This window comes from Lepus europaeus, chromosome 10 (genome assembly GCF_033115175.1).
Source record: "Lepus europaeus isolate LE1 chromosome 10, mLepTim1.pri, whole genome shotgun sequence".
Lineage (NCBI taxonomy): Eukaryota > Metazoa > Chordata > Mammalia > Lagomorpha > Leporidae > Lepus > Lepus europaeus.
In genome coordinates, this window is record NC_084836.1 from 34,919,260 (window position 1) to 34,939,676 (window position 20,417).

The 20,417-nt window shown below is 37.3% G+C and overlaps 1 protein-coding gene across 2 annotated transcripts in view; it reads left to right on the forward strand.

The window, feature by feature from the left end:
* Positions 1–480: 480 nt before the first annotated feature.
* RASSF9 (Ras association domain family member 9) overlaps positions 481–20,417 on the forward strand; it is a 34,220-nt gene continuing 14,283 nt past the window's right edge. Inside the window, exon 1 of one of the 2 annotated variants that reach the window (XM_062202040.1) lies at positions 481–829. Coding sequence is in view for 1 of the 2 variants with exons in the window: in XM_062202039.1 (XP_062058023.1) it covers positions 783–829 (47 nt within the window). In the remaining variant the exon portion in view is untranslated. The remainder of the gene's footprint in view (positions 830–20,417) is intronic. The other variant, XM_062202039.1, reaches the window with a different exon arrangement.

Below are 20,417 nucleotides of genomic sequence, written 5' to 3' on the forward strand. Positions count from 1 at the left end.
GCCCTCTGGCCCCCTCCACTTCTGGAAGATGAACCTGGAAGTGTGGAGGAGGGGAGTGGAAGGCCATTCTTAGAGTCCTGAGCTCAGGGCTTCCAATCTCCAGTGTTCTCTGAGCTGCAGCTCCCCCCCCCCCCCAAAAAAAAAAAACAGTTGGAAAGCTCGGGCACCCAAGGCAGGGGATTTTTGTGTGGAGTCGATAAGGCAAAGTGTTCTTGGCCCTCACTCATGCTTTGCCACGATCAGATTACTTTTCCCAGACTGGAGCTGGCTGGGAGGTTGAGGGGTATTTCTTTTCAATCCTTTTATGTGTGTTGAGTTCACCTTGTGTGGTTGGGTGTGGAAAGCGGGGGAAGAGGGGGGTGTTTCCAAATTGAGTGAAATTCTCATTCCATGGGTATTACCATGCCTGTGGGGTTGGCAGTTCTTAAAGTTTAGCTAGTCTGCAAATAACTCAACACAATAGAGTCCCCCTCCCTTCCTCTCTCTCTCTCTTTTTTTTTTCTTTTCCTGCTTCCAAACGCCTTCTTGGAGGCTGAAGCTGGGCAGGTCTCCAAAGGTGCAGCAGCCACAACAATCCCGCAGTTCAAAGTTAAGCAGCAGTTGCACAACTTCCAGCAACTCTCTCAGCCGGCTGCTAATGAGCTGAAACCCCTGAACATCTGAGGAGGTGAAGAGGAAGCTCCAGTCCTTCTTCCTTCGCCCCAGAAATCCAGAAAAACCCGGCTCCCACACCACTGGTCACTTGGAGATTTTGTACCTGTTGCTGGCTCGCCTGGTAGACCATGGCTCCCTTTGGAAAAAACTTGCTAAAGACTCGGCATAAAAACAGGTAAAGTCGAGTGTGTGTGTGTGTGTGTGTGTGTGTTTACTTCGGTCTTTTGAGGGACAAAATCCTAGGGGCATTAGGTCCAGTATGACACTGTCCCAGTGTTGATGGTGGCATCGGACAGAAGACAATAAAGAATGATTGTTTTCAACTCTTGCCCTCCACCCCACCTTTGGCTAGTCCTGTTTCCATAAGTAGCATGGCCAGTGATTTCTCTTTTTGCTGCTCTGGGCATCTGAGGGAAATAGGATGACAGGCTTCATGTTGCTTCAAACAGGACTTTAGAATGCAGTAGAAAGGTTTGACACTTTGATAAAGATGTAACTGGAATTGAGAAGCACTCATTGGAATAAAGAAACACAGATACTGATAGAATCTGGAAACAGTGGTTCCCCTGAGACTGGGAGGTGGAAAGTTCCCAAGTGAAAATACTCTGCAGAGAAACTTTATGTGAACTGATTCTTTCGACGGTAGTTTTAGGCACTAAAGGAGAATTCCAACAGCTGTCCTCCTTAATTCTCATTACTGCTAGTTCACTTTGGTTGGGTTTGATATGTCAAGTCTGCAAGGTTTATAAGACAAATAAATATACTTACCTCTCTCTCTCTCTTTCTCTAACACACACACACACACACACAGATTTTCTTCAGCCTATGTGTGTGTCTTAGTTCCATTAAATATTTCATTTACACTTCAAGTGTTACATTTTTATGCCAAAAAAAATGTGAGGGTAATTTTAGGCACGGGGTTTATTTTTTTGAATGTGTTTGTTTTGATACAGGGGCTTTTCCATTGCTCTTCTCTCAATCTTACCTGTTTGTACTTGTCATAATTTGCTTAGTGTAAATTTAAAAGGATACAATTACATGGTAGGAAATGATATAATTATTTTAAAGTGTTGGCATGACAATATAGAATGATACAACTTTAAATTTCCATACCTTAGTGTGTGCACAAATGTCTACTTCAAAAATTGTACTTCATTCACGCCATATGCATTCATGAGTTAGTTGATTAAGTTTCTATGAAAAAACAGCCATGATAAACACTGTAAAACTTTATTTTATTTCCTAGTAACTTGATTTGATATCACAAATAGATATTTATAAATGTTAGTCACACTATGTATGTTAAAGTAATTTGGGTATGTGAAAACATTGTCTGATGTTTTTGTTTTAAATGTGTATTTTTCTGGAAGAGTCCCCCAGCAACAAAAAATCCTGACTGTATTTTCAGTGCTGTTCTGTAGTACTATTTTGGTAGCATTATGTTGGCATTTGTATTTTGGAAAAGTACATGATTTTATAAAACAAATGTGTTTCTGGCATACTACCTTGTAGTGGAAGCTATTTGGGGATTTTTGTTCCAATAGAAGAATTTGTCATCAATATGCCAGATACAGCCCAATAAAACTTTGCAATCCCCTGTGAGTTTCACTTGGGGAAGTACATTTCCCACTTTCTTTAGTTTTGCCACTGCACCATCTACTCTATCCAGAAAGCTAACTTTCATTCAAGGAGGTGAGTCTGCAAACATTTTTAATATGAAATTTTCTGTGGAAAATTATGAAGGAGTTGAAAGAATAATTAAAAATAGAGTTTCATAGCATTCCCATTTACTCTGAAAAATGGATTAGTGCTTCCCAAGGTGATGTCTTATCAATAATGCAGGTGCTTTGGCAAAGATATAAACAGTTGAGAAAGTGCTTAAGCCATTTTAATTGAGTGCTTCCCTTTACAGATTTATATTTTTTTAATCCTTAAGAAAAAAATTAAACCATAGCAGTGGTTGAATAAGAGAAAAAAATGAGTACCATAAGTTAGGTAGTGAGTAAGTTACAGTCTATTGAAATAGAAGTAGTGTATTGTTGGGAGTCATTTTGAATTGCTATCTATGAAGCCTTTTGTTTTTCTACCATCTCACTGGTGAAACTACAAGTGAAAATTAGTTATATGATTTAGTTTACCATTTTGTCTACTAGGTTCCATAATGATTTGAATAATCCTACTTCAACGTACAGAAACCAGATATCTTCCCTTAAACTGACTAGTGATCTATCCTTTTATAGAAAATGTGATTGAAATTAAGAAAGTCATTTGATAAGAGCCAATGAATTCTTCAATATTCCTTGTGGAAGGTAAAGAAAGGATCTGAGTAATATATTGGTAGACCTTATGATAGGTAACTTAAACAATGGCAGAACTACTTAGGTCTAATTGCATGGTTATATTCAGGAAGTCGATGAATTGCTAAAAGGAGTGTTAGCAAGTTGAGATCATAAAATTTTGAGAAAGGTTTTCTAGTAAATTTCTTTGCATGTTTACATATGTCTGCTTTTTTCATTCTTGTTTACTCTTAGAGTGATATTTATTCATCCAAAACTGAACTTCATGAGATAGTTCTCTCATTGTTCACAGAGCAAATGTATATTTGAGAGTTTTAGAGACAAACAGGATGCAAATGATGCTTCAAAATAGGAGGCATAGAAACTTGGAGAAAACACAAGCTATAAAGCTTGGAGAGGGAGAGGCCATATCTGGTCAAACACTATTATCTTTCCATGCTCAGCACAGTGCCTGGCATGTGCTGGGCCTGCAATACAGTTGTTTATTTAATTTTGTGAACTAAAATTACAATTTTATTCATACTAGAAACACAGTAGTTATTTTATTCTCTATTCCTCATGTGATGTCATCTGGTATATAATTGTGAGTATTTTATATGGGATTGGTTGGTATTTGATATGATCCAATACTTATGGAGATAGTCGAATAATTATATGGCTATTGACACCAAATGAATCCTACTGTACTATAAATTTTTGTATTTTAAGAAGAAAAACTAGGAAATAAACAAAATTTGAGACTAATACCTGGTCACAAAGCCATTATATTTAGCCATACAAATGCTTTAGGATTTTTATTTCAAACTTTTATATAAATTAAAGACATAGTGTCAATCTAAAAGTTGTTTATGTTTGTAGTTGGAATTAATTTAAAAAGTTTTTCTAATTGCAGTAACCTGTAACTGTGAAAGTACAGATTGCTGTGGATCTTTTGCTCTTAGGTGATGTACTATTTACTTCGGTTCTAGGATAACTGAATATTCCATGAATGAATCTCAAAGACTGATGCACGTCTCATTGATCACTCTTTTCTCCAGAATGAAGAATAAACATGTGCAGAGTCCAGATACTTTTTTGACAAACCTTTCAAGGTTGTAAATGTCATTAGCAGCCATTGTTTCTTACTTAAAAGCCAAAGAAGTAAATAATGAAGTACTGATCTATTAGATAGTCATATAGACATCTACTAATTGGATTTAGATTGTTAACCTATTTAAGTATTCACATGGATTCGATTTGTGACAATAATTATCTTTATATTAAATTGTATTTTCAAGGTAATAGTTGTTTTAAACTGGAATATTAGTATAAAGCTTTATGGAACACTTGGTTATGAAAAATGATTCCTTAGGGTTTTAATTAATAAAATTGGGGATATAGAATCAATTGAAATTTCACAAAACCTTGCTAGAAGCAGAAGTTATTGTAGGGAAGTAGTATCCCATATATTTGTCAGAAATAAAAAATACAGATTGTTCATGATGGTGATGTGTAAGGTGGAAGGAAATTGATGAACATAAAATATCTAATCCAGTTAAAAAGGCCTCTATAATTATTTTCAGGTACTACTTTATACCTCTCTTCATCATCTCCAGGTTTTTCATATATATATATGTAATATATATACATTACATTATACATGAATATACATGTAATTACATATATATGTGCAATCCCCATCACAGGGTACAGAGATAGTCTCATCATATCAACCTAAAATCAGAGGTCTCAAAAATATACTTGTGATGGATAGCAAGGGATATATTAAAAGTAAGCATTATAGTCTATTATTTTATAATTAATATACAAAATTTGCATTAAATTTGCTTTTGGATGAATTATAACATATGTGGCCATTTTTGAAAAATCAGACGTGTTATATTACTGCTGTCAATAAATCATGCAATGGCTGCTACTTCAAAAGGAAGAATTAAGTTTTGTGGTTAGGATAAAAGTTGCTGTCAAGAATATCTCTTCTCTATAATTAGAAGAATGGTGATTTATCAGTTCTGCAAGTGGGAAATTATTGCATAATGTGTTGTATACTCCTCAAATAAAGATTTAAGATGCTCCTGAAATTGCATTGAGAAATGCTAGATATTTGAGTATGTAAATCTTCATAGTTCTCAGGAGCTCTTGAAAGTGATTTCCCCTAATGATACCCAGTAACAGAAGCAGTTTAGTTGACAGAATACAGCCCGCTGGGAACAATGACTGGAATACTTTATCCCTGGCAAAAATATCACAGAAAGCACTGGCCGAAATTGAGCTCTAGGAAAAAGTTTGCATTATTACTCAAAAACAAAACAAAACAAAACAAAACTAAGTCATCTTAAATCTGCTTGAATCTAATAAGATATTATGGATGTTAAACCCAATGTATAACACAAGGTGAATAGTTCTTAAAATAAATTCTTTTGAAAAACATTTTTAAAAGTTTGAAGCTGGTTAACAGTTTTATTTAGATGATATTTTATTGCCAGACTGTATAACTCAGTAAATTTTTATGTTACTTAATTGGTATGTACTTTCAGAAGATCAGATTATAGTACTAAATAATTCTATGGACACAAAAATGTAGCCTTACTCTTTTTATCTTAGATCTGAAATTGGAAGAAAGTTGAAGGTAGGGTATGTGTTTATTTCCTCCAAGTGTATAAAAATTCCAGTTTTTAACAAGGAAACCCTGACAGATTACTTTTCTAAAATGAGGCCTCATGGTATTTGTACCACATATATAGAAGTTCAGCATTCTTGTGTGTACTAATGTTCTTTGATGTCTGTTTGCTTAAGGAATTTTTAGACATCCAAGCACAGCACGGGAAAAACACAACTTTAATTTCCTTAAAGTTAATGATTTACAACTTTTTAAAATATATTGTTTCTATTCCTATATGGCCTGTTGTAATACTACACCTTTCAGAGAAAGTTTGCACATTTGTTGGATAAAGGTGAAAATAATTACTAACATAAATGATCACCCAAGTACAAAGTAACTTATTTGTATGAAAGCAATAGAGCCTTGGAAAGATGCTTTGCCTTAAACAAGATACTTCAAGAGTAAGAAAGATCAATGGATATAAGTGGGCTTACAAAGAAGAATTACCCTCAAAGGTTTATATCTGGAGGCTGTAATGCCCTCTGTTTTTATAAAGTGATTTAAGATTCCTATAAACATGTCTCATGGAATATGAGCCTGGTGAAAACAGAGAACTTATCTGTACAATTCCTTTCTAAATAATCAATGAGTAGGGGTTCAATGAATGTTTGTTGATAGGATAAAGAAATTGAACACACTGTCAAAACATAGCTGATCCCTATGTATTACCTGGATTGGAGTAGTGGATCAGTACCTTTTTATTGGATGGGTGTGTGGTAACTTAAAAAAATGAATCTGTAGGTCCAAGGCTGAGCTGTCATCACCCTTGGTCAGACTCATCTTGTTTTCTGGTGGTAAAGGGCCGCATCTCACAAACAGGCAGCGTTACTCATTCTCCAGCAATGTTCTTACCTCCCCTAAAAGACCTGAAATGCAATCATGTATGTGCATGAGTGAGATTTGACTGTTCACTGGGGCTGGCTACCATAGACCCCATGGCTGAATATGGAGCATTTCCCCCTTCTTTTGAGTTAAGAGAGAAATATTTGTTTTCTCATATGAAAGGAGGATGTATGCCCTTTGTGTCAGATAATTGGAGTTTATAAGACAAAAGCTAAGTGCTCAAAATAGCCAGAAAAATATTTTGCTTAAGATTTCCGGCTCCCTAGGGGCAGGCATTTTTCGCAGCTGTTAAGCCCCCCCCCCCCCTTGGGACACCCGCACCCCATACCTGAAGGCCTGGTTCGAATCCCTCCTTTTCTGCTTCTGTTCCACCTTCTTGCTAATGTGCACTCTGAGAGGCAGGACATGATGACTCAAGTACTTGGGCCCCTGCCACCCACATAAAAGTGTCAGATTGAGTTCTGGGCTCCTGGCTTCAGTCTGGCCCAGCCCTGCAGCTGCCAGAAACTGGGGAGGAAAGCAGCAGGTGGAAAATCTTCTATTCAAGTACAGTGAAAGTAAATTAAAAATAAAAAGAGTTCTTACTGTCTAGACATAGCACATATCTCAGCTGTGATATTACCAGTTGTGTGTCCCAGGGAAAATATTTATAGACTTTACTGCAATGATAATATACAAGGGCAAATCTGCACTTTACAGTATTGGGGAAGGGAATGCTCTTTAAGTAGAAGATTATGCAAATATGAATTAAAGAAAAATTGCTGAAGTCATTCTGGGACTTTGGGAAGTGACATGCAACTGAGGGAGAACTGATGCTTAGGCATCACTAATGTCAGTGTCAATACACCACTGCTCCCACTTCTTATGGCCCTCCTTTTGCCTAGCAGTCTTTAAGTGATTAACACGAATCAACTAATGTAATAGTAAAAAGAATGCTGTGAAGAAGGAACTGTTATTTTCTCTATTTCACATATGAGACAAGTAAGACATAGAACGTGAATAATAAGTGGCAAAGAGAATTCATCTCCATTCTGCAAGCCATTAATCTGATGGTCTATTGAAGACTTAACTTTCTCACCTTTAAAATAGAGTTGATCCTAAACCATCAAGTGTTTGGGTTGAATCAGTTATATATAAAAGATTTGTCACAATCCTAAGAAATAAATATTCACTCACTGCTCAGGTCTGTTGAATTCAAGATGTTATAAATTATACCCAAGTTTTTAGTACCTAATTATGGTGGAATTTGGGGGCATTGAAATCCTAACCTTCATTCACTAGAATTTCTGGATTACCAATGATCTCATTCTCACCCTATGTATAAAGAGATATATTATGAATTATTAAACATAGCTACAAAAGAATCTACATGTTGCACAAAATTATACTTAACTCTTGATGAAATATATGGAAAGAACGGGGCCATCAAAGAAGGAGGTACCCTTCTCCGAAGGGAGGAGAGAACATCCACTTTGACTATGACCCTATCGGAATAAGATCAAAGTCAGCGAACCCTAAAGGCTTCCATAGCCCTTGCAACTCATGACTGGAGCCCAGGGAGATTACTGACGCCATGAACAGGAGTGTCAAATTGTTAAGTCAGCAACAGGAGTCACTGTGTACTTACACCCCATGCGGGATCTGTCCCCAATGTGTCGTCTAAAGCCAAGTGATGCTACGACTGGTACTGAAACAGTATTTTTATACTTTGCGTTTCTGTGTGGGCGCAGACTGATGAGGTCTTTGCTAATTATATACTGAAGTGATCTTCTGTGTATAAAGAGAATTGGAAATGAAAAAAAAAAAAAAAACAACAACCTGGTGTTAAAATGGAAAAGACATAGAAAATTAATTATTTTGAAAAAAAAAATTATGTAGGATCTCTGTCTTTAATGTGCTGTACATTGCTATTTTATGCTATAATTAGTAATCCAATGGTAGTTTTTTCACTTGATGTTGCTATATGGGCAAAATGTTGAAATCTTTACCTAATATATACTAAACTGATCTTCTGTGTACAAAAAGAATTGAAAATGAATCTTTACACGAATGGAAGGGGAAAGGGAGCGGGAGGGGGGAGGGTTGCGGGCGGGAGGGAAGTTATGGGAGGGGGGAAGCCATTGTAACCCATAAGCTATACTTTGGAAATTTATATTCATTAAATAAAAGTTTAATAAAAAAAAAAAAAAGAAATATATGGATTTTGCTACCCTCTTTGAGCCATTAATGATTTTTCAGTACATAGCACAGTGTAATTAAGGGATGTTTCCTTATGTGCCTTTTTATATTTTGATAAAAAGGACACATAATTAAAATATTTTAATTTTATTTTTTGTTATAAAATGAGAGCTTGAATTAGATGTCTAGAATTCCATTCGATTTTAAGCTTCTATGATTCTCAAATATTTTCTTCAGAGTAGAATTTAATTTTATCATGCTGCTTATTTATCTCTTCAAGTTAACTTAAAAGACGAAATTGCAAACAGGAGCATTTTGTAATCTTATTTCACCTAAAACATTATGCATTGTCATATAACCTCAACAAAGAAAGATGGCATCTTGGTAATTTCCATTTATAAAATGATATGATTAGTTTACAAATGACAATATCAATAGTTGTTGAATGTTTAGTATTTGCTAAACCAAATTCTAAGTCTAGCTGTACAGATGCATGTTACATGTAGCTGCATTTTAATTATCTCTCTTTAGGACTGATAAACTTGGTATTTTTACTGTGCCAGGCATGCAAAGACACAACCCCATTCTTTAGAGATTAAACTCCTAATTGGAGAAAACAGCATTATAGTTAAATAACTCATGCATGAACTTAAACAAAAATCCACTCTTCCATGGGAAACTGTATTTGACAGGGTAAATAAAATCATAATACTTATAATACAATTTAGAAAATGAGAGTATAATCTATGGGAGTTGTGGAAGGTTATTTCTCTAGAGTAGCTGCTCAATAAATTGTGATGACTGACTAAGTAAGAGAGGAGTAAACGGAGGTAAAGGAAAATAAAAAGACCATCATCATAATTAGGTAGCACTTATTAAACTCCCACCTGTGACAGGCTTGGACAAGAGAAGGGAACACAATAAGATGTACAAAAAGATGTAGGAGGGGGCTGAATCACACAAAGCAAGGACTGACTCAGGATAATCAAAAGAGAGGGGTCCAAAAGCAGGCAGCACTATCGTCAGTTTGGCAAGAATCCATAATCCTGGTTGGACTGGTAGAAAGCAATACTTACAACTGAAGTTATAATGGAAACATTTTGAAAAATTTTATGGATGTATTTACATGTGTCAGACTCAAACTCAGCTCTAGCTGACTACCATTCATTCTAATAATCATGTTAACTTGGTCAGTTTATTGGATTACGGAGTTGAATTATTCTACCTCTTTATAAGTCTTTTAAATTTTAATTCCATTCATGCAGATAGTGGCCCAACTTGGGCAAATTTTCCTGCTCACTAATTATGGTGTCTCATTGATAGAAGATTTTTGTCTGTGGCCTAATGATGTGCCCCACAGTGTATGCTTGTTCTCAGTCAGTGACTAGCATATTTCATAACCACTTCAAATACCTTAGTTACCTAATGCTCCTTATTTACTCTGATCACTTGCAATCCCACTGAAATTCTCTGTAGTGATTGCTAGCTAAGGGAACAAAGCATCTAGTGGAAGAATGTTATTCTTAGGAGACCACAGTGTCCCACAGCAGAGTCTGAGGGTACTTATTTTTATTTCTGTGCAGAAGGGTTCACATTTGCTTGTCAGCTCTTAGAGATGCTATTGAAAAACCATGGATATTTCCATGGGTAGACATAAAACAATTACATTCTCATATGAATGAGCTTATCACAATTAGAAAAGGCATTTAAGATGCTATAATGGACTTTTTTTTTACAAAAAGATTTATTTATTTATTTGAAAGGCAGAGTTAGAGAGGTAGAGACACAGAGTGAGAGGTCTTTCATCTAGTAGTTCACTCCCCCAAATAGCTGCAATGGCTGGAGCTGGGCTAATCCAAAGCCAGGAGCCTGGAGCTTCTTCCAGGACTCCCATGTGGGTGCAGGGGTCCAAACACTTGGACCATCCTTTACTGCTTTCCCAGGCCGTAAGAGAGAGCTGTATCAGAAGCGGAACAGCCAGGACTCAAACCGGTGCCTGTTTGGGATGGCAGAACTTCAGGTAGTGGCCTTACCAGCTACACCACAGTACTGACCCCTATAGTGGACCTTTGAGGCTTCATCTTTATGAGTAGTGCAGGAAGCCAGGCAACTTATAGCAGTAGACCACAAAATATTTGCCTTTGTTTCTTGACTGTCTGGTCTACTGTAGTAGTTAAACTCAAGGATTCTTTTTCCTATAATTATTAACAATAGTCATGAGTTATGAAAAGTTTACTTTTCTTAAAATATTCATCACTTTTAGTGTTTCTACTTTTAATCAGAAGAAATTATTATAATCGCAATTTAGAGGATTAAGTGAAATGGTATGCAATGTAATGCCTTACATGCTCTGCATGCGCCACTTTACATAGTACTGATTTTTAAATTTATTTCAGCATTTAAAAGGAAAATGTGCAACAGGAATTCCGTCAAGAAGTGCACGCCACTTGGGTCACCTGCATGTCATTTCAGAGTGCCTGAGTTCAAGTCTGAGCCCCACTTGTGCTTTCAGCCCCTGGCTAACGTACAACCTGGGACACAGCAGGTGGGTCCCCACCACCCATGTGGGAGACATACATTGAGGGCCCTACTTCCGGTTATGACCCAGTCCAGCACCTCCTGCTGAAGGTATTTAGGGAAAGAATCAGTAGATGGGAGATTTCTCTCAGTCTTTCTGTCTTTCCCTTTCGCTGTCTCTCTGCCTTTCAAGTAACATAAATACTTTAAAAAGATTTAAAGAAAAGACATTCATTAGCTTGTCCACATTTTAATTCAAAGTGATGGTTGCTTGATGATTTAAGAAACATCCCCAAATATTAAATTTTTGAACATTATGAAGGATTAACATCAGATATGGATCGTATTTTTATGGATCTTGCTGACCAACATACCCAGAAGACATAGATAAATAATTAACATCAAAAGACATTTTAAAGAGTTCTAATAAAAATCCACATATCCAAACATAAATACTTATTTACTGTGTAATGTATGCCACATGCTATTCCTGGTGCTAGAGATAAAGTAGTAAGAATGAGAGTCAAAGTTTGTACTCTCATTAAGAATATGGTATAGTGTTAGACAGTGAATTACAAATTTCAGATACAGTTTTTGCTATAAAGAAAGAAATCAGTAGGCTGAATTGAACCTGTATAGTGGTCTGTAAAGAAGAGGCTTTTGAATAAAGATTTGAATGAACAAAAGCAATCAGAGCTTGTAAAGCTCTTAAAGAAGACAGATGGGATAGAAAGTGTAAAGTCACTGAGGTGGAATTGGGCTTGGACTTGTGGAAGAACGGAAGGAAAGCAGTGCAAAAGGAGTCCATTAGTACAGAATGTACCTGAGGATCAAGATAGGGATATGGTTACTTGGGTATTTGTGGACTTGAGATGCTCGTTGATTGCATTTAAATGTAAAGGAAATCCATTGACAGGCATCAATCAGGAGAGTTATCATATTTATGGTTTTAAATTGTCTACTTTTATTCATTTGAAAAGGAGTGAGACAGAAAGAGACAGAGACAGAGAGGTCTCTTGCAGCTGCAGGTTCACTCCCCAAATACCTACAATAGCTAGAGTTAGGCCAGCCTGAAGCCTGGATCCCAGGACTCAATCTAGGTCTCCCAAGTGGGTGGTAAGGACCGAAGTACTTGAACTATCACCTGCTGCTTCCCATGGTGTCCATTAGCAGGAAAATGGATTCAAGATTAGAGCAAGGAATTGAATGCACACATTCTGATATGGAATGTGGGCATCTTAGCTGCTATGATAAATGCTTGTCCCTTATTTACATTTTTCAGAAGATCAACTTGGCTGCTGTATGAGGAGGTAACTGTTAGGACAAAGAATGGAAGCAAATAATCCAGTTGAGAAATCATTTCAATAGTATAAACAAAGGCTGATGACTAGCATCATGATAGCAGAGGAGGAAAGAGAGGAAGTAGAGCTTATGAGATTTGTAATGGTTGGGGAGGAAAAGGAATAATGAAGGAAGTCTCTGAAGTTTCTGGTTGGAGCAGCTGTGGGTGGAGGTACCAACTCCTGACACAGAGATATTCGTACAGGATTAGATTTTAGGGGAAAGTAATGATTTTGCCTTGGCCTTACTAAGTTTCATATGCCTATTAAATATCCATGGGAGGTGGTTAGCAGGATAGTAGTGCCTTGGACTCATGACTAGAGTTAAGGGATAAAGTGCGATTTAAGAGATAAGGGGAGAGTAGTATCCCTCTGTGGGTTTCAAGAACAGCAGCTGGGTTGGAACCTAAATGAGAGGTAAGATTTGACTATTTTAAGATAGAACACTTTCGTTAAAGAAAGAAGAAACAGGAAGAAAGGCAAAGTGTTTAATGTGATAATATCACTATAGTTGGTAGAAGGCCAACCACATACTGCCACCTTCTTTGTTTTATGGTAGGGGCCAATGAAAGAGCTGTGAGCCAGAAAATGACTTGATTATTGTGTACCATAAAGATCACCCAGAGAGAAATATAGAGAAAATATTGGAGAGAGTAGAGAAGGAATAGGATTGGGGCAGCTGGGAGAGAGTTAGAGGAGTCTCTTACATACAGAGAGAGGCTAGATATAATCACCATGAAGACAGAAATCATAGGAAATAAAAATGCGATGGGTCTGGATAATATATAGATAGAAAAAAGAATCAATGTCATTGCAATTTTGGCTATTAATAACTGGGAATCTATGCTTGTCATCATAAAGAACCAAAAGAATGGCAAGATAATTTGGGGGAGAGAACAAGATAATGAGCCAACTTTAAGGTGTCATTTCAATGTTTTCAAATATTCCACCTCCATACACCTGGTGGTTGGCTATACTGCACCTGAGACAGGACTGTGAAAGCAGCCTTTTATCCAGCCTACTCTCACCCCTCCTGACGTCCATATGGGGCTGATTAATAGGGAGCACAGTGCACCTGGAGTGGCGCTTTGATGGCAAAACACACTGGTTTCCCACTCACAGCCTTCGTGCTGACTCATCCAGTGTTAATTCCATTTGGGCCTCACAAAGCAGCTATCCTTTTAAGGATCACTTACTCCTAAACTTTGAAATTTCTCTCAAACATGGCCATCACTTCCACTAGATTGTAAATTTCTTCTGTATAAAAATCATGATATTTTCACAGTCACTTTTAATCTAGAGAATCTTGCACAGAATACTTGCATAGATACTGAAGTTGAAAGAATGTTTTACTACTGAAATAAATAAGTCTAATTTTTGGATCAGATAAATTTTATAGGTCAAATTTAGCAATGAATGTCCCAGTTTCACTGTTTCTATGCACACTCTGGAAAGAAGATTTGAGTACTTAGGTCCCTGCCACCCCCATGGGAGACACGAATGGCATTCCAGGCTCATGGCTTTGGCCTGGTCCAGCCCTGGCTACTGCGAGTATTTGACAAGTGAACCAGAAGATGGAAGATTTATCTGCCTGTCTCTGTGTTTCAGTTTCTCTGTGTCTGTATCTCTGTCTTTCAAACAAAATGAAAATAAATAAAAATTTAACAGTGGAATGGTCAATGATTTTTTGTAAAAGGCCAAATAGTAGGAGCTGGAATTGTTACACAGTGAGTTATGCTGCTGCTTGTAACTCCAGCATCCCATATCAGAGTACAATTTGAGTCCCAGCTACTCTACTTTCAATCCAGCTTCCTGCTCATGTGCCTGAAAAAGCATCAGGAAATGGCTCAAGTACTTGGACCCCTGCCATCCATCTGGGACATAAGGATGGAGTTCCTGGCTCCTGGCTTCTAGCTTCTGCATGGTCTAGTCCTGGATGCTGCAGCAATTTGGGGAGCATATCAGTGGATAGAAGACTCTCTCTCTCTCTCTCTCTCTTTCAAATAAATGAGTAAATAAATATTTTAAAACAGGTCACATAGATTAGATTTTCCCAACCACAATGGAACTGTCTCAACAACTCTGTCAATGTAGTAAGAAAACAGTCATAGATAATATATAATGAAATGGGCCTGTACAGGTGATGGGATAGTTATAGCCACCAGACCATAATTTTCAGACCCCTGATCTTGATTACTGGCTGAGAAATTCATTCAACTTACCTCTCATAACCCCTCCCTATCATCCTCCCAAAAGGAAATTTTTAATACCTACCTTTAAATTTCAGAGGAAAAAATTCCTAGCCCAGATCCAACTAGAAACCCAAGAAGAAAGTAAGCATTACACAAGGTAGAAAGTGTTACTAGGCGTACTCTGGGTTCTGTAAAAGCACCAAGAACGGGCATCTATTTGCATCCAGGTTGTGGAGGGGATTATTTAAGAACGTCAGGGAATTTTCCTAAGGGAAAGAATACATGAAGCAGAATAAGAGTCAGGTGGAGAATGGGGTGGGGGGCAATGGTGATTCAGAACAAGGAAACAGATTGTAGAAAAACCATGAATCAAAATATAAGCATAGCAGATACATTGGTGATTTATGTGACAGCAGGTTGTTTTCTTATTAGATCTGTCATAGATGAAAAAGAAGTTAGGAATGACTGGTGTGAAGTATGCATTTAAGAATACTTCTTTCTGAGTTGGAGGGGTGAGATCATGGAAGGAATCCTAGAAGAATGGAGGGGGAAGGAGAGAGACAGGGAGGGTGGGAGGGAAAGAGGGGGAGCGATTTAAAATGAAGGACTTGGGAATCATTTAAAGACTTTAATCAAGGAAGGTTCAAAACTAGATTTGAAGTTTAAAAAATGGCAGTGTGGTAATACTGTGGGATACAAATATGAAGGTGCAAGATTTCATAATAATATAGTAGCTTACTATGATAACAGAGTTAAACAGAAGGGTGGATATTTAGAACAGTTGTGTGAAAACACAGTTTTCAAGCTTGGGAGACAGAATAAGGGATGGTGATCACATTCAGTAGATGGGAAATCAGGAGAATGGAATAATTTGGGATATGAGATGAGAGGAAGACGTCAGTTTTAATGGGTCAAATTTGAGCTGTCTTTGGGTTATACAAATTCAGATGCCATGTAAACATAAAAGAAAGGGATTTGGAAATAGTGGAACTAGTGTAGAGCTTAAGGTCAAAAAAAGTTATATTTGCATACATCATCATACAATTGATGGACAGTGTTGTGGATATTGTCACAGCTGCTCAAAAGAATGTGTTTAGTGAGATAAGAAATGACTCATAGTCAGAAACCTGGGGGATGCCAGCTGTATCAGATGTAACTTGCATAATAGAACATTCCCCCAAATTAGGGACTGAAACAACACTTCTTCTTGTTGATGATTCTGCTGGTTGGCAGGTCTGTTGCTGCTGCTTGCCCCTGGGCTGTCTCATAAGCAACTGGCTGGGTGAGAGCTGCATCAGGTACATCAGCTTCAATGGCCAGGGCGCTCTCTCTTTTCCTCAAACAGTAGCCTCTGAAAAGCATCCTAAAAGAAAGGAAACAGACCACAGGCTTCCTGAGCCTGTGCTCCAGAACTTCCACGACATGGTTTTTGTAATCTTCCATCCATTACAGCACGCCCCAAGGTCTATTCCAGTGGTGAGGAAATTGGCTCTTTGTTTTTATGGAACTACAAAGAATTTATCACCTTGTGAATCTTACCCTGTATGACAACTTCCTCTGTTAAAAAAGGGAAGAAGGAAGGTCCGCGTGGCAACTGGGCAGGAGAAGCTAAGAAGTAAAGATAGAAGTAACAGAAGAATTGCACAAGAACAGCTTCATGGAGGTCAAGACTAAGCGTTACAAGACCGGGAGGCAGAGGTCACCATGCATTCCATTACAAAAGGTCAGGTCCAGTCAGTTAGGAGATTCCTGATAACCACAGAAGAAATCAGTCATAGAGGGTTAGCTGCAGCAAATGTCACTTTGTGGTGGGTTGAAGAGTTCCTGGAAAGAGGTGCACTAGGAAGTGATTAGGACTGTCCTTTGAGTTTGTGAAGGAAAGGAATGTATGGTAACATGCAAGCCATTACAGTAATGCACAGACAGTGGAAAGGGCCAGAGGGAAAGATCAAAGATAAACAGTTTGAGAAGGGATAATTTATGAAACAAAGACCTAGAAGCGTTACAGGCAGTGAAATTCAGAGTATATTAAAGAGTTCAAAACCTCAAGGAGAAAAGTGGACAAGAACTACTTTTGATTAGATGACTGTTATTTTTTCTCACTGATAATGTTTTCCAGTATTTTTCCTTTGCCTTAATGTATTAATAGGCCCCAATATGCCATCATTTCTACCAGTTATTATTGCTTCTATGTAATGTGTTCATGATCAATTTGAAGAGCAGATCATTTTATATGAAGCATCTCATTTAAAGTCACATTTTATTGTACTCAAATATAGAGTTTGTTCAATAAATAAAAATTGGGAATAAAGGAGTTATCTGGTATTTTCAGCTATATTACTTGAAAATTTAAATTCTCACATATTTTAGTGCTATTCAAATATGGCAACATATCTCAGAGTACATTTAGAGGGACAAGCTAAAAACATAAAATCATCACTAAGTAGGCAAAATCATTTATGGATTTGTCCTCCAAAGGAAAACTGATGCTAATAGTATTGAAATAACTACAGTGTCATTAAATAAATTATTGAGGCTAGGTAGCTGTCCTTTTAATAAGTGGCCTTTTGCTTTGTTACGAAATATTTCTCTACAACATACAAATCAGTAAGGCAACTTAAGGTACTTGCCAGGCACAGGTAACACTGAGTAGTAAATGCTGGAATTTCCAATGAGATTAGATATTTTCTCAGCATTTCATCTGGTTAATACTACATGTTAAATATTTACATTTGGATTATAATCAATTTCCGGAATCTGAGCTAAGAGCTTAGTTTACTTAACCCCAAGTGGTCTCCAATGCACATTCTTTACACATTCCCTTCCCTTTGCTCTGTTTATGGGAATTATGTAGCACAGCTTCCCTGCAGTTGTGGAATGTCTGGGCTCTTGCTTATCCTGCATGACTGGTTTATGCCATTACTGCCTAGAAAATTAAACTGGCATCAGCAGAGGATGAAGCACACACACAACTTTGCGTTTTCAGGAATCTGTGTTTATTAATTTTGGACTACCCTAAATTTTCAAAGAATAATCTTTTGAAGAATTCCTATGTTCCAACTATTTTAAGAAAAATGTTAGTAGCTTGTATTTGGAGGAAAGTTTTTACAGAAGTCGTTTCATTTTTCATCTGTCAAAATAGTGATTTGAATTTTCTTAGTGACCTAAAAAAATCTGTATTATTTATGGTTGAAGGATCTGTGTTTATCTCTTCCTAGGAATGCAGTGCTATGAACCAAAAACTATTACCACTGAGGACATTTCCCACACACTAGGTAAAATTGGCTATGGTAAAATTTTATGGAGCAGAGCATCAATATCATTTGCCAGCTTCATTAATTTTAATTTTACTTAAACTTTATTTTTTGGGTACCAAATTTCTTTATTTGAAGGAATGGTACAAATTAAAGTACAAAAGTGGTGTTATGGTACAATGTCTAGAAAAGGTAAAGGTAGCCCCAACATGCATGCACTGCCTTGGTACACGGCCAGGGAAGTTAGTTAAACTTTATTTTTTATGTATGTATGTGTGTGTGCATTTTAAAAAAGATTTGTTGATTTTTTTTTTTTTATTTGAAAGGCAAGAATTACAGAGCAGGGTGTAGATGGACAGGGAGAAGAAGGAGTTAGAAGGAAAGGGAGGGAAATGGAGGGGCGGTGAGGCGAGAGAAAGAAAAAGGAAAACCAGCAACAGCCAGGTCAGGCCAAAGCCAGGAGCCAGGAATTCCATTCTGGTCTCCCACATGGATTACAGGGGCCTTGTTCTGATGTCCTATGAGGGACGTTAGCAGGAATGGAAGCAGAGCCGCCAGTACTTGTCAGACTGACGCTCTGATGTGGGATGCTGGCTGACATCACATGTGGCAGCTTAAACTTCTGCACAGCACCAATCAGCATAGCTATCAAAAATCAACAAGCAGGGACATCCCATGTTTTAGAACTTACTAAAAACAAATTGAACAATACTCTAAATCTTCAAGAACACTTGCAACTGTCTCCTAGATTGTTTCAACATATATTAATACATCACACATTCTTTAAAACTTTGGGATTTTGAAATTGTTATTCATTTTATTTAAGAGAGAGAGAGAAAGAGAGAGAGAGAATCTACTTTCCATTGGTTTACTCCTCGAATACAAAAGCTAGGCCAGGTCAAATTTGGAAGCCAGGAACTCAATCCATTTCTCCCTTGTGAGTGGTGGAGCCCCAACCCCTTGAACCTTCACCTGCTGCTTCTCGGGATGTGTCCGTTAGCAGGGAATTACAGTCAGGAGTAGACCCAAAACTCAAGCCCCAACACTCTGCTATGGGATGCAATCATTTTAAGAGGCTTGTCAACTGCTGTGCCAAATGCCTATCCATGATTTTTTTTTTTCTTTTTTTAAGATTTATTTGAAAGACAGAGTTACAGAGAAATGTAGAGACAGAGAGAGAGGTCTTCCTTTCCTCTGGTTCACTCCCCAACTGGCCGCAATGGCCAGAGCTGTGCTGATCTGAAGCCAGGAGCCAGGAGCTTCCTCCGGGTCTCCCATGTGGGTGCAGGAGCCCAAGGACTTGGGCCATCTTCTACTGCTTTCCCAGGCCATAGCAAAGAGCTGGATCGGAAGAGAAGCAGCCGGGACTAGAACTGGCATTCATATGGGATGCTGGCACTTCAGGCCAGGGTTTTAACCTGCTGTGCCACAGCACCAGCCCCTATCCATGTGTTTTTATAAGTGAGCCCATTAGCATGTTTTATAGAATTATAGAGTCATGCTTAGTTTAATGGGAGAAATAGTTTTGTTAGTAGCATATATTATGACTTGTAAGGAAAAAATGGCATGTTTGATTTCATATAGTAAAGGAAATAGCTGAATTTGTGTGTTGCAGATGTTTCATACAAATCATGAATTTTTATGAGTTGTTGTGCCAAGGTCAAATAGACTTAGGGGATTCTATCTTGTAGAGTTCCTTCTCTTGAGTTTTAATAGCATAACATTAGCAAATTAAATGCTTTCAGAATTTCTAAAGAAGGTTATTTTACTGTTTTTACAAGGGATTAGCAATTTTTTTGCAAATGATCAGATAGTAAGTGTTTGGAGTTTGTGAGCTATAAAAGTCTCCCTCCCTCAGTAAATCACCTTTGCCATTGCAGAGTGAAAACAGCTGGGTGTAATATGTAAAAAATGAATAGAGCTGTCTTCGATAAAACTATGGACATTGAAATTTGAATCATATAATTTTCATGAGCCATAAAATAATTCTTATTACTTTTAAAACACTTAAAAATATAAAAAAATGTTCTTAGTGTGTGGATCATACAAAAAGAGACAGTGAGCTGGATGTAGTCAAAGGTCCATTTACTGCCTACCCTGTACTAGATAAATATTTGCTAAATACGTTTGACTATCCAAATAATGACCCATCACCTACTTGTTGCAGAGTTGATGCATTCAAATAAAACTAGAAAATTAACTGAATCATTTATTGCTTTCCATTTTTAGTTTCCAAAATTAGTGCTGACATTTGGCTCTGTTTGCTGAATATCTCGAAAATATACTGATATTTACAAATATGAACTTGGTGTCATTGTATAGCCCCATTGCTGTCTTCTTTCTTGCTAAAGCAGAAAGGGAACTAGTAGTTACTAAATTCTAACAAACAGAACTTCATATCTGTTGTCATATATTGTTTAATTATAACCTTGTGAGTTAGGTGTTATTTTGATGAAAACATCTAGCTTATGTATATGAGGGGT